Genomic DNA, 15,391 nt, shown 5'->3' with positions numbered 1-15,391 from the left:
TTTGCATGACATGTCTTTTAAGGAGAAGAAACCAGAGATGTGGATATCTCTCATTTTTCTGCAGTACGCGAGTACATCTCCCACTGCCTCCCTCGCTATCAATTCAGCAACATTTTCACTGGGTTTCTCAGTGGAAGTGGTCCTCTCACTGACATTAAGAAAAATCAATCTCTCTCGTTGGAGCTGGCGATGGAGTGGAACAGTGCCGCTGGACCTTGGTGGGCATGTGGGAGTTTCTGTCACACAGGGTCGATGCCTGGATGGCACAATGCCCGCTGCGTGTCATTCCATTTAGGAAGGACAGAGGGAGGGATCAATGAGGAGGAAGACAGGGATCTAAGGAGGGCAGACAAACAGTGTCCAACTCATTACAGAACGACCTCTTCACACCAGTCTCCTGGCAATAGGGAGGTAACTGGGATGTGGGCGGGGGGTCAGTAGAGAATGTCACAGAAGAGGCATAAACTGTGAAGAAAGTGCTCAGCTCTGATTAAACACTGGTGCCACCCACAATCATGCACAGGCTGGAAAAAAATATTGTAAATGTCTAACTGACCATGACTATCAACAAGTCCCTGGTCTCCAGAGGAACTTCTTCCCATTATAAAAGTTTATTCAACAGAATATTAGATTCAAATGTGCCCGGAGTAACTGCTAATGTTCCTCCATATTCTCTGGATCTGCTAATGTCACCGTTTGCGAGCACATAATATATATGAGCTGTGCACGTTGTTGCTCCAAAGTGGACAAAAGATCTGTGATATAATTTTAGCATTTTAAGTTTTTAGAATATGTGGTGTACCTGACAATCTGGTGGATGAAGTGGTCAGGGTCCTGGGCAGCAAACACGGTAAGCGTGGTCCCCGCTGGCACGCCCTCCTCGAAGCGGATCATCTTGGGGTTGACGGGGAAGACGGGCGGCTCGTTCACATCCTGAACGGAGATGGTGACCCCTGCCGTGGACTGCAGCGAGGACTGGATGCCACTCGCCAAGTGGGCCTGGTTGGACACAACCACGGTCAGCATGAAGGCACGATTCATCTCGAAATCCACCGGCTAGAGAAGGGGAAAGAGTTGAGAGAGAGAGAGAGAGAGAGAGAGAGAGAGAGAGAGAGAACAAAATGATGAGAGATTGGAGGGAAATGAGGGTATCTGATTGCAAGATTAGTTCTAACCGTGTTCCAATTTGAGAAATGACATATAATTCAGGGAAAACAATGCGACCGAAGTACTCAGTCATTAACATCTGGCACTTCACAGCAGGTGGAAGGATACAAGATGCAGTGCTGAATACTAATGAAGAACAACTGTATGCTGTCATTTTGAAAGCGCTACTTATCAGACATTAAGTCAGTTTAAAAGGGCCGTGTGGGGAGACAGCAGCTTCATTTTTACCTTGACCACAGTCAGCATGCCCTCGTTTGTGATGGGGTTGGTGCGAATGGTGAAGTGCCCAGAAGGGTCTCCGCTGACGATGCGATAGACGGCGTTCCAGTTGGGGCTGTGAGGCTGATCTCTGTCCACCACTGTCAAGTTGGTCACCACCACGTTCACCTTGTTCTCTGGCACTTCTCCAGAAAACTATGGAGGAGGAGGGAAAGGGGAGGGAGCAAATGAAAGAGGAGGGGGGGAGGGGAGACGACAGCAGGGCGGATGGGAGGGATAACATTATGCTGATGTTGCTCCAGCAGTCAGCTAATGCATGTTAATGACTTGATTTATTGAGATTTTAAACAATTGCTTGTGCCATCATCCGTCTTTCGGCATTTTACGTAATTGTTCTAATGAAAACAAACTGCTTTTGGGGTCGTGCCAATATTGCTCATTAAATTAAAACAAGAGACTGAAAGTGGGGGCAAGGCAAATGGGGGAGAACTCAGAAAGTCGGGAGAGGAAGAGAAAAGATGGGGGACATATTTGTTTAAATGTGGATAATAGGAAATCATATTGTGCATTATGTTAATGCGGCCCCTTTTTCCAAACCATGTCTGCTCGCATGAAACTCTTTATTTGAACTAATGGATTTGTGTTTACCCATTTAATTTAGATTCTGTGCATTCACCAAATCTAGGTCTTAATAAGCAATTAGATAAGTACTGTAATTAAGGCAGCGGCAGGAATAATCTTTGGCTAATGATCTTCATTATATTGCAATCTGAAACAACTCCCCTCTGAACTAACTCTGGAGGAAACTTGGTGACAGCTGCAGAGCCTCAAGACGAATTTACAGTGCAACAGGATACATGTTCCTCTCCGTAGGGATTTATCTGGCTACTGAGGGACGGGCACTCAGAGGTAGTCGCACACACACGGCAAAAGCTCTCATTGTTGCATGATAATGTCCATTTCCTCTTGTGAAACGTTAACTTGTTTATGGTGCGTGTCTGCCAGCTGCTGTTTATTTTAACGGCTTCATCATCGCGGGATTGAAGCGGCGTCCAAACCAGCCAATTCCTCTCTTCCTGTCCCTCTTTCCTCCCTCCCTCCTCGCCTTGCCTCTCTCTGTCCTCCTGCCGGGCTGATAAGCACACAACAAATTAAATATGCGCTGTCTGTCCCCGTGCTCCTCCATTTCATTTTTACCCCGAGCTTCGGCGTAAATACCAACACAAATGTTCCAAGTTTGCTTGGCCGCGCTGTCAGATGGCCAAATGGAATTTGCTCTCTCGGAGGCATGTGCAATGGCGTACATTGGAGGGACCCTCCAAAATGGTCACTCTACTCAATGCAATATGGGCCCATTGATAAGCCACCAGAGACGCTGACTTTCTGAAGGAGTTTGTAGTTGTGAGGGAAGAAGTCATAATACTTCTGTTTTTCACTTGCAGCATGTGAAGGCAGCAGTGGGTCACCAGCAGTCATTATTCCCATGAACAAAATGCCTTTCACTTACTGTCTGTCATGTTTTCAAAGCAGCATCCTCTTTGAACCAGGGTCCTGTTTTACTTTTTATCAATTCTTCTTTTTAACTATCCTCCAAACATCTGAGCTGCGGTCCAATCAAGACTAATAATTGAGCTCTGCACATAATCATCTAAGAAAATAAATCTGTATCAAGGTCAAATCCACTATTTTTTTACTAAACACTGACTAAGCAAATTAAAAATCCGTTTTAGATGGCAGTGCTCGAGCTCAGAAATGCTACAGATCTCTTCCTTTCCTTCACAGTTAGCGGAAGCCAAATGGTAACAACAACATTATGAAGGACTAAATGACCTAAAACAGACTCCTACTGATCTCACACTGACATCGCTCCACTTGAGATGACTGTTATGTCTTCACTAGGATGGAATAAAGACATAGCTACTGGCAGCAGAAATATGCCCTCACCCTCATTTCTTCTTGTTATAGAGCATATCAAGCCTCTCTTTACTCTTTTTAAACACAGAGCGCTGGGAGCAGAGAAAAGTGGTGAACGCGGATAATCTCTGGCAACTCATCCAGGCGTTTAGAAGGTGCAGCTCTACAAGTGAATCACACAGTATTCAGATCTTTCCTCTTCTGTGTCTCGGAGTTCAGGTTTTCAGCCCCACGAGTCCTCCAACCGATTCTTTTTCAAGTGTCAGTGATATGCTACAGTTTATTAATAATAGTTTGATTAGACAAACTCTGGCATTAGCACTGCCTTTTAGTTTATCACATAGTGACAAACAGAGCAGTAACATAGCACATTCAGGCTCATGTGGTGAAATGAATAAAACATTTAGCCTCTTTTTTTTTTTTTTTCAAATTAGATGCAATATATCAGCTTGGTTTACACCCCCGCAAGCAATTTCACTTAATTAACGTGCTTATGTTTTCTCTATGCCTCCCGCAGTGAGCAATGAATTCTTCTCACGTCTGTCATACCCAAATAATTGCTGAAGTGATCCAAGTCTTGTGTGGGAAGCAAAACAAGTAGCAGAGATTGACAAAGCAGTGGAAACAGCATCTGGTCGGAAACAATTTCTTTGTGGTGGATGTTCATATGAGGGTGTGTGGCTGTTTGAGTATTAGCGAAGGGTGTACAACAAAACAGCATATTTATTTGTTTCTTTACTCATTACCGCATTTCCAGTCACACTGCAAATTATGGTGAACCAATCCTTTACTGATAAGCTCACGCATAATTTCTACAGTTATGTTTGCAACGTTGCAGGCAAAGCTCGGACTATATCCTCCTTCCAGTAAACTGAAAGAAATGTCATTGTTCTTGGCTTCTCGTATGCTTTAAATAATTTCAGTTGAGTCCCTAATGAGGTCCCGATGAGATGACAACATTCATCAGGGTTCGTGTGAGCGTACATGCATATGTCTGTACATGTATAGTGAAGCACAACATGACAGTTTCTGGCCTGCAGGGGGAACTTTGGTCCAGAGCCCCTGCATCGGGCAGAGCGGTGAAGAAGCCAGCACGCAGGGACCAGGGACCATTACTGAGTGGAGCGGCAGCCTTGTTCGCCGAGCTCTACCTCTGACAGCTGGGGAGCTCTTATCAGAGCATGCGGCTGGAACTATACTGGCACGCAGGCTGACGACGGCCCCGTAGAGGAGACGCAGGATCACAGTGTGTGACACTGACACACTGCTCGCTCTGCCTCTGAGCTTTGCTGCAAACAGCATCTGTCTCTCTGGAATCTCAGAAATCCGAACGCTCACATAAAGAGTTGCCGCAGCCCCGTATGTCTATCAGACTGTGGTCAGCGTCCGATTCAGTTCTGTGACCAGGCTGACAATAAGGAGTACAAGTTGGAAAAAGCTGAGCGTGTATATATTCATTCTCACTCTCAAAACTACACAACACATGCCCGCACACCCACACACACACCCACCCACACACACACAGACACAAACTGCTGCTGAAAAGTGGGCCAGCTGTAGCGTGCCTTCCTGTCAGACCAATGTGGAGGTATCAGGGACTGGGGCCAGATGCCTGCAGACAAACTAGAGCCACCAGAGGACTTGCAAGCAGGGAAACAACAGAAAGGAAGGAAGGAAGAAAACCTATCTTGACCAGTACCTTCCCCCTCTCTCCATATGTCGGCTTTCACAAAGCGCGTCTTTATCTGTCACAGTCTATGCCTATTGCTCTGTCCTTTGTCAGCTGTGGTATGTTGCTGTGGTTATTTCTGTGCTGAGCCCACAGTTCACGATTGCTGTCTTTTATGTGAACAGATGATATGAGTGCAGGCTTTCTCTAGGATGCCTGGATACGTGTAGTATATGTAGTAGTCTAGTAGTAGTGGTATAAAGGTAAAGAACAGCAGCTAAATAAGAAGCGGTTAGAATACGAGATACACAGTCAAGCTGTTAGGTGAAACTGTCTGGGTAGTATGACCTATGACTAGAAGAATTATTGGGTGAATCGCACATATATTTAAAATATATTTTAAAAACAAAAGCACATATGCTTCTCCAGTATCTCAAAATACTATTAGTATCTAAAGATACAAACTACTTCCTAGTTTTTTTAAATAAAAAACTATTACATAAGTTGGCATTCTGTCAACCGTCAGACAGTTCTGAAGAGAAAAATCATGTCCTAAGATAGCAGAAGCAGGGCTGCTGTAGTGTAGGCAATTAGCTGATGAAAGCTTATTCATTATCCAACAAAAAATATATTTTTTCATTTTCCATTTATATCATATCCCCCACAAAGTCAGACTGCATTCACTAGTGATTTTCACACAACCCTTTCACAGATTGATAAAATATCACTGAAGTGGACTCACCGTCCTCACTGTCAGCTCCGGAGGATTGTCGTTGATGTCGGTAATGGAGATGAGAGCTGTAGCCGTGTTGGACAGTCCAAAGTTGAGGTTGCCCTCCATGTCCGTGGCCTGGACAATAATGGTGTACTGAGAGACTTTCTGTAAAAAGAAACAGAAGAAGAAAAAAACACACTCAAAGTCTGAAAATCCTGCTACACACAGGACATAAATAGACCAAATAAATATTTTCCATTTGTAAATACATGAATGACGATTCCACCTACTCCCAGCATTGCATACACATTTTTTTTCTTGCAGCTAGCCACCCACTCGATGAAATACGTAACTAAGACCATTAGAACACCTTCCTCGCTCAGTAACGGATAGTAAACAACACACATGCACAAAAACAAACAAACATACACAAAGACGCAGAGGAGGGAGCGATGTGTTGGTAAAAGGCCCATCCATTATTGCCTAAAAGTCTTGGCTTTCCGCTGCGGGAACAGACCTGGATCATCACTCATTTTAATGGGGGTGCCGCCACTTTAAGACGCGCCACGGTGCTTCGGATAATACCAGGAGGTGAACGGACCTTATTTAGTCCAGTTAAAGTGAGGGGGAGTCGCCCCAGAGTGTACTGAAGCACGGACTGTAATATTACACTGCAAGGACCAGAAAGGACATCAGACATAAAGCTTTGTTTAGACACAACTGAGTAAAAAGAGCATCTGAAACAAAGAGGCAGAGACGGCACAACTGGAGGCCAATGATGCTGTCCATGGTGCTGAAAGTTCAGTCAGTCCCCAGACTCAACACTGGTCGGATGACTCTGTGAGCGTGCGCGCGCATGTGTGTGTGTGTGTGTGTGTGTGTCCCCTTCTTGACGTATATACATGTAAGCCTCTCTGCTTTGTGGCTTCTTTCTCTTTCTATAAATCCATTTGGCTCAGGCCTCCATTGTGTTACAGCAGTGAAAGGCAGTGAGAGAATGGACTTCAAGGACAGGCCACTGTTCACTGCACAGGGCCTGCTGCTTTGTTGAACATCCACAATGCATCCGAGTGATCGTCTAATGTTCGTTTGTTGCTAGGCTAGCTTTGCCTTATTCAACCGAGGTCACACATTCTAATGACTTCATGACCAGTGGAGCTGCTTGGAGAAACATGAAGAAACCCAGCCAGACATGTAGCTATGGATGTGGCAGTTAATGGCAGTTAAGGTGGCAGCTCCTCTGCTTTTTAAAAAAAATTTTTTATTCCTCTGATCCGTATCTTTTTTCTGCTTTATTGTGTGTTCTTTGTACGAACGCATTCTGTGTTTCTTTTGATCCCCTTCTATCTTTTTCATCGGATCTTGGTTGCTCATTGTTCTCCGGCTGTCTTTTCACTGTCTGTCTCTGTGCCAGAGTATATCTCTGCATCTCCTTCTCACCCTCCCACTCTTTCTCCAGTCATGAAGGATGCAGTTGATTGTTGATTCCGTCAAAGCATTGAGGCCAGTTAAAACACCCAGCTGCAGTCATTTAGCATTTCTCCAAGTCATTACGAAGTGCACAGACATGTTAATCTGCACCAAACCAACCCTATTAATGAAAACTCAATACTGGCTGCCCTTTATTAGACTCATAATGAAATATCAATACCATCTCCCCACATAGAGCGCTTCAGTAAATAGAGCCTCCAACGAATGTGTCTCTCTGCAGGCTCATTTAGAACCGGTCACACACATCAACCTAGAAATAGCACCAGATGGCTCTAGGAAGCTAATAGGCTCGAGGTTTGATGAACGCTTCTTCTTTTGGTAAGGTGAAAAGAAATGACTGGAGCTGAGCCAGCAGGTGGAGCTCTCACACAGTAGGGATGTGGCTGACATGTCGTATCCTGCAGGGTTATATCACTCATCTGAGAGCAGTTGTGAGTTTATGGCCCTTCTAGTGCACACACACACATCCGCTAATGCTCCAGCGAGAGGGAACAGGTGTGACACACTTACAAGGATATACACACACACACACACAGCCAAGCGCACTCTGCTGTCCAAAAGAGGCCACCCGAACAAGCCAGTAAAGGGCCCTCTAATGAGTCCTATAGAAGTGCTGAACAGAAAATCTCTCTGTTAGATTAGTGTCCAGTGCTGGCATGAAAATCCAGCTTCTTGTCTCACAACCAACAACAACAGTCCAGACTCCCTCCAGTGGCCTCGAGTGTCACAGACGTAATCTGCAGATGCTGAAATCCATCAGAGGCCTCAGAAACACCTGCACACAGAGCTCCGCCAACAATAAAACTCAATCCCCTTTTCAAATTTGTTGACCATACAAGAGCCCAAAGAAAGGGATGGGAAAATGGCTTCAGGCTATCACCATCAGCTACTCAACACGCCAAGTCAAGCCCATCCAAGCCAAGCAGCCGTCAGGACAGGTGGAGAAAGGCTGGCTGTTCATGGTGAGTTAACGGACTTGCGCTCCGGTGGGACTTTGTTCGCAAAGCACTCTGAACTGGTAAGCCAATGTCGAGCAAGCAAGCGGAGAGGAGTGGTTTCTTGGCAATGCACTTACAGTGGTGACTTAATTGTACCTGAGCTGAGTGTGCATTTTCATTTGGCGTGCTGTAAAGGACCACTCAAAGAAGGTAAAGAGTGGGTGACCAGATGAGTGAAAGACTTGCTCTTTACTTGTTTCATTTGTGGATTGTGTTCCAGCTTGCCAGGCTCCTGCTGGCCACGGTCATTAGCTTGTCACTTACAATCAGCATCAACGGCCCAGTGCTCGGCTAAAAACTGTAGAAACCAGCTCCCTTCTTCCTTTGACCGCACTCTCTGTCTACCTCACTGACCCTTTGTGTCAGTTAACCCCCGCTACAGTTTCATTTATAATTAAATTACTCAACTTGAGTTGATGCTAGTTAATTCCATTTTATTAGATTGTAGTTCAGTTTCGTTGATCTTGTTTCAGCTCAGTTGTGTTACTCATCCATGTGACGGTGAAACTCTGAGATATCTACAGTTTCAAGTGAGTTGGGAAACTCAGTGAGATACAGTCTGCACTGGTGTACTCTATTTTTACATCCTTCCCTCAAATATGCAGAGAAGTGTGTTTGGTCTCCATCTTCATCATCAATCCCTCTCTTCATCCACGCAGAGATGTCTAGCAGTTTGGGATAAAGATGGAAACAGCCCTACGTCAGTTTGAAGAGAACACAAGCCAGTGGAGACTCATTGTCAGTAGCACGCTGCTCTCTCAAAGCTCTCTGTCTCCCATTGTAGAGGCACTGACTCAGATACGTAGGTAAATCCAAGATAAAAAGTCTGAATCCACTTGATAAGATACGCCCCCACATTTACGCAAACAGCTCAGAGTCACATACTGGATAAATAAGAGCTGTGAGTCACAAATGAATAAAGCTGCCAGAATAAAACATTGGGACTGGGCAAGAGGTTTAATTAATTTTCCAACTGAGCATTATAAAACAATACACATGACACACTTAAGTAAATATGAGCATGATGAACACGCTGTTGCCAAACTTGCTGGCTCCAACATGTCACAAACCCATGAGAACAGTAGAGCCGGATCGTAGGCAAATGCCTCTTGCTCTGTAGCAGAAGAAAGAGCAAGAGAAGACGGCTTAGGGGAAAGCTCCTATTATGCTGGTGTATTGATGAATTCTTATCAGAATATAATTCTGGTAGCAGAACATGCCATTTGGATTTCATTATAGGGGGTGCTTCCATTGAAACAGGGAAAAATAATATGTCATCATGCATTTGAATAGTCCAGCAACCAATCAGACTCATCATGCTGTAAACAAGTTCAAATCCATGGCGCACAAATCATTTGTTTGGCCTGACAGATCTTTGCCAGAGCATATTCTGTTTCCAACGAAGGTGTTCCAGACCAATTCCATCAGGCTTGCAGCCTAAATGGTCGCTGCTACTCTGACTACAAACACAAACCAGAAAGCTTCTGCACCATCTCGTTCCTTGTCAATAGGTTCTACAAGTTAATTTGTAGATCTGCACCAAACTTAGCTTCGCATGTGAGCATTCTAACATGTGAACAGCTGGTATTAACAGAAAGAAAGCAGACGTTAAGGGGAATGTCGTAAGTTTTGCTTACATTTAGTCATGAGTGAAAGTAAAATTTATCTGACAGTGGTGTTAGATGTTCCATGTACTCAATGTGGACATTAATGTGTACACCAAAGTTCACTGAAATTCTTTCAAACTGAAAACATTTGTTAAAACAACCAGGAGAAAAGTCGGAGGCCACCAAAGTAACAAATGTTGTGTAAATTCATCCAAAAGATGATGAGATTTCTAAAAACATAACTGAAAACTTTAACTGTCTGGTTGGGCTACAAGAAATCACCAAAGGGAAAAAAAAATTCACAGCAATCCATCCTGAACTTGTCAAGATTTCAGTCTGGACCAAAGTGTTGCACTAACTAGCAGAGAAAGGAATTCACACCCTCCAAAACTAAATGGATGGGCCCTTAAGTGCAAGCCTGACATTTCCAGTTTAAGGAAGATAAGAATGAGACTGGGAGGTAGGATCATTTGGACTTGAAATTCATCAGGTTTTGTTAGATTGTATTACAGTGTCATTGTTGCGTACAGTACCTCCATAAGTTAATGTGTGGAGACTTGACTTTTCCAATTCTCTTTTCTCTTGATAACAAGTTAAGTTTAAGACTGTAACTCATCTTTTAATGTAGTTTTGCTCCTATTACTTTTTTTCCTACTCAAGGATGTCAAGGGTTTGTTATCTCGGCCAAGGCTTTTCCTCCGGTTAACTTTAGGCTTCTAGAAGCGACAGCAGAAGATTGAAATACAAATTGGCTCATCATATTCTGCATCTAGTTTTAAGTTATTCCCCGCTCTCCCAGACCAACTGTGGATATATTATATTGAAAGATCAAGGGGATTGATAAAGCAAGAAACCAACAAAGGAATGGACTCGCAGTTTTTCTGAAAAGACAGTTCGATATCGGGTAGGCGCATGTAATAAAGCAGATATTGAGTGGATATTTTCTGTTGAATGTGGCTACAAGCAGTCATCATCAACCTACATGCATCAATACTCTTCACTCAGCAACCAGCTCACAATCCTCAGATGACTTATCTGTCTGGATTCTGGAGCTCCGCAACAAGAAGGAGAATTAACATAACTCAACATCTCTTAGACAATAAAGCCCCAGGCCCCTATAGGACGTCGGCTCCCAGTCTGTATCCCCAGTCGGGCTCTGCAGATCCTAACAGAGCCGGGCTGTGGGCACTAATGTCCTTGAGGCAGTCCAGGCGATATCCTAATCGACAGTGCGACAGTCCAGCGCAGTGTTGGCATCAGCCCTGGGGGACGGCCTGGCGCCGGACAACACTGCACCACGCCACACCAGACGGTTCCAACTCAGGGCTCAAGGGAGATTGAGACAGCCTGTGGTAATGAAAGACAACAGCTCTGCGTGCCAGTGGAACTGCTGCCATAGAGAAAGGGCACAGGGGGAGAGCCCAGATGCCAGCTGTGGCACTCTGACATGTCCCACTCTGCTACCTGCTGCATCAGAACTGTACTTCATTAAAAATGTGTCTCTTCCTTGTCAGACTGACAGACAAGTCTGTCTTAAGTACAGCATGTTATTAACACGTACAAAAACAAAAACTGTAAGAACCTTAACCTAAACCTGATGGAATGATGATTTTAATCATCACAGAAACACACGAAACCCCAAATCCACATAGAAGCCGTCAAGTTATATGTTGAAATTTGGGACGTAACGAGCACACATGTTAGCTTGTTAGCCTGTTGGCTGGAACACGCGGAAGCATGTGAGGTCGGGGGAAGAGGGGGGTTAGAGGTTGGGGGAGGTTAAGAAGAATAATTGGTATTCAGCTGTGTCAGAGGTAAGTGATACCAGGATAACCTCCTGTTCTCCTGAACACGAGAGAACCTGCTTCACCCCTTAATTAGCACATGAATATTCTAATTAGACACCAGCATGGTGGATGAGGCTTGTGTGACAGAATGAAAAATATGAGAGGAGAATATATTCTGCAGACTTTTGCTGTGTATTCACTGTCAATGCTGTACATGTCTGGATGTTCATATCCGTACATCACAGCATGCATACACCACCCTGGCTGCACAGACCCAGAGTGATAGCCTCTCTTTGGGATGGTATACTTCACGTGCACTGCTTCTCCTCGTTCTGCATGAGCTTCACTACATACACACAACATATGTGCATGAGTACATGTGCCCATGTGTCTGTGCTTGTTTGCGCTGATGACCTTGACAGCAGGTGGGTGAACTCCCAGGTGTGTCCCAGTTTTAGTGGGAGGATCAGAAGCAGGTGGGACTGTGCCTGGCTTGATGTGTCCAGATTAATGAGCTTTCCCTCACTCACATCAGCTGCTACTGCTGCCGCCTGGGCCAAGCTGGAAACAGGGACACAGGCCTGGCCCGCATTCACTCGAACCAATTTATATTGTCCCACAAATGTGCCACACCATCATGCCGCGCCAGCTCCATATAAAACTTGGATAAGGAAGGAGCATTGATGTATTGTTTCTTCTTTTATCAAAACCTGGTTCTGTACTTGAGAGTTTAACCGTAATTATTTGCTAAATACGCTCGCTTTGCTGTTGGTAAAATCACATTTTAATTTCCAAAGTGTTGCCTGGCCAGGTTTAGTGCCGAGAGGGACCATTGGGACTTCTCAGAATATAAACATTATGAGACACACTCAATGGTGCTTTTATGCTGGTCGTAAAAATCAGCCAACTAAGTTACGAGGATGAGATTTCTTAAAATGGCAGCATATGAATTTGAATGTTTCCTGAATTTGCCAGTCGCACATTTTTGTATCTTGCACCTCACAGAGATAGGGGACACATTTGTTTTACTGTGTGAGAGAAAGACTGAAAGATGAGCAATCTGCCACATTACACTGCTGCCAACGGTCACCTGATGCAGCTTGGGATAAACAACGGTTGACCCTATGTGACCTCCCTCATTAGCAGAATAACATGGAGCAGGGATGACTCGAGCTGCAGTGTTGGTGGTGTGTGTGGGTTGGCAGAAAACTACGGCAAGCAACAGACACGGCTGCAGTGGAAGAGGCAAAAGAAGACAGCGAAAAGAACACACCCGCGACCTCATCAGCAGAGAGGTACTGGATCTACGCGACCATTATGCTCTGTGAATAACCTCATTTATATTTATACACAATAAGAATACAAGCAAATGGTTCAAATTAATTAGTTGATATTTTGCTTGGTTTGTTTTATTGGACATGTTTGAAAGGACCAAAGTAGCAGAAAGTGATCAAGACATTTTAAAACTTTGGTTACGTCCAGGATTAAGATTTGCTCTGGAGTTTACAGGAGCAGTTATTCAATGGGTCATTTCACACAAGTTTATTCAGATTAATAAAGGAAAACAACAAATTGATACTAATAGGACATTGACAAATTGTTTGGTCATTTGCCATCCATTTAAATAAAATTAGTACAAGGATCTATGTAGGAAATCTTGTCAAATCAAACATACAAATGGATAGGTTTGGGTTAAATGTTGACTGTTGACCTGGAAAAGTGTTTCCAAAAGAAATTAATCTGTGTGCTAGAACATCTTGCCTGCATACCAGATTCTTTTGGTAAAGTTTGCAATTCAATCTTCTCCTGGGAAACGTTTGGACCTGGCATTCATGTGGATGTCACTTAGACATGTACCACCCACCTAGACCAGACCAGGCACCCCCACCCCATAGCAATGACACTCCTTGATGGCAGCAGCCATCCCCAGCAGGACGCAGCCTGACACAAGCACACACATAAAAACGGTTTAGGAACAACTCAGCAGGAACATGAAAAACAGCACAAGGTGTTGACCTGGCCTCCAAATTCACTAAATCCCAAACTAATCAAGTATCTGTGGGATGATCCACAGAGGCCCCTCCCCTCAACCCATAGGACTCAAAGGGCCCCACTAACAACATTCTGTTGCCAGACACCACAGGACACTCTCAGAAGGCCCATGTCCATTCTCTGATGAGTTACAACTGTTTTGGAGGCACAAGGAAAACCTATAAAATATTAGTCATAATGTTATGGCTGACCTGTGTATTTTTATATATAAGTAGCTGACAAAGAAACAAAGGAAACTCCTATTAGCTGATCCCTGTTGCTATGGATTATACATTAATTACATTGGTTGACAGTTCATTGATCTGTATCACTGGATTCATTGCAAGAGTTTCCCTTGGGAAGTATTATAATAGAATGTGAAACATTATTGAAGCTGTATCTTACGGCTGGGTGGTGACCAGTAAAGCTGACACTAACAGGGACACTGAACACACAGCAGGCACTGACCTCTCTGTCCAGGCCGGCCGCCACTGTAACTATGTCTCCAGTCTCGCTGTTGATGGTGAACATGTTGGGGATGGGGCTGTGGGGTGTCTGTGAGAGGATGCGGTAGCGCACCATGCCGTTAGCGGTGGTGGAGTCGTCCGAGTCTGTGGCTGTCACCTGCATCACCGATGAGCCTGTGGAGAGCAGCACAGGGAGACTCAGACTCAAGAGAGCTGCACAGCGGAATAATCTGTAACACAGGCAAAGCACATCAGTGCACACAGCACCAGGAGCGGTCAAGCTGGGAAGAAAGCAAAGAAGAAAAACAAGCAAGTGACATTCATTAAAATACAAGACGTGCTTCTCAAGGTCCTTCGCACACATACATTTTGAAAACATGTACAGAGAAACTGAGGTTTCTTGTAAGCCCATTACTGCTAATGAATTTGCAGGAAATATCAAAGACGACAAAGGGGGCTGAGAGAAGACAACAAACCCATTTATGTCACTGAAACAAGTCAATCAGACTTTTCAAATTGCCGTGACATTCTCTGTTCTTCAGAAAACAACTTTCAGAATGAGAGCTATTACAGAGCGGAGTACAAAAACAAAAACAAAATCTGTTAAATGAGCCCCCATTTTAAGCTGTGCTGTTGTGTCCTCTGTATATATCAAGCTTGTAGCACAAAGATTCCACCTCCGCAGAGTCCATTTAGTAATGAGCAGCACTGGGTCTTCTGCCATTTCCACCATCCATTATCTTAGCCTTTGGCTGCACCGTGGCTGCCCTTAATGCTCCAATACTCTCTCCCTATTTGTCTTAAAATCACAGATAAACACTGCCATTTAAGGCAGACAGCACAGAGGCGGTGGGAGTGTTTCAGTGTGCAGGAGCAATGTATGTATGTTTAAGTCCAGGCACACGTGTGCATCTGTATGCATGTGTTTGTTTGTGTCCCCCCCCCCCCCCCCCCCCGTATCAGGTTGAGAGGTCTTGTGTCCCTGCATCGTCCTCTAGCAGCGTTATTGATTTGCACAAGTTTGTCAGCTGGGCTCACAAATGCAACCGGGCAATTAGGAGCACTTTGTGCTGGAAAGAGGAGAGATCACCTCGCCTCTCTCTCAGGGTTTTGTGAAAATGTCACTTTCCATCAGGCAGCCATTTACAGGCTGCTGCCACTGCTGCTGCTGAGAGAAAAGGGACTGTCAGGAGGGAGGAGAGAGAGGAGACGGTTGAAGCACAAACATGCCTCGATGTGAAGACCGTGCATATAGAGAAAATTTTTAAAGGACAGAGACAACACATAGATGAAGTACAAAGAGGAGAGTAAAAGTGATAATGAGTA

At 44.5% G+C, this 15,391-nt stretch overlaps 1 protein-coding gene across 1 annotated transcript in view; it reads right to left on the bottom strand.

The window, feature by feature from the left end:
- Positions 1 to 15,391, bottom strand: part of cdh4 (cadherin 4, type 1, R-cadherin (retinal)) — a gene marked incomplete at its 3' end in the record, with an annotated part of 183,504 nt that overhangs the window by 13,145 nt on the left and 154,968 nt on the right. Inside the window, exons 8-11 of the mRNA XM_084543582.1 lie at positions 14,067 to 14,239; positions 5,712 to 5,849; positions 1,396 to 1,581; positions 803 to 1,056 (exon numbers count right to left, since the gene is read on the bottom strand). Of these exons, the coding sequence (XP_084399708.1) occupies positions 803 to 1,056; positions 1,396 to 1,581; positions 5,712 to 5,849; positions 14,067 to 14,239 (751 nt within the window). The remainder of the gene's footprint in view (positions 1 to 802; positions 1,057 to 1,395; positions 1,582 to 5,711; positions 5,850 to 14,066; positions 14,240 to 15,391) is intronic.

The sequence above is a fragment of the Chelon labrosus genome (genome assembly GCF_963514085.1).
Source record: "Chelon labrosus genome assembly, chromosome: 4".
NCBI classification, from domain to species: domain Eukaryota; kingdom Metazoa; phylum Chordata; class Actinopteri; order Mugiliformes; family Mugilidae; genus Chelon; species Chelon labrosus.
The sequence above is the reverse complement of the archived record's forward strand: the minus strand, read 5'-3'. Positions and strand labels throughout refer to the sequence as shown.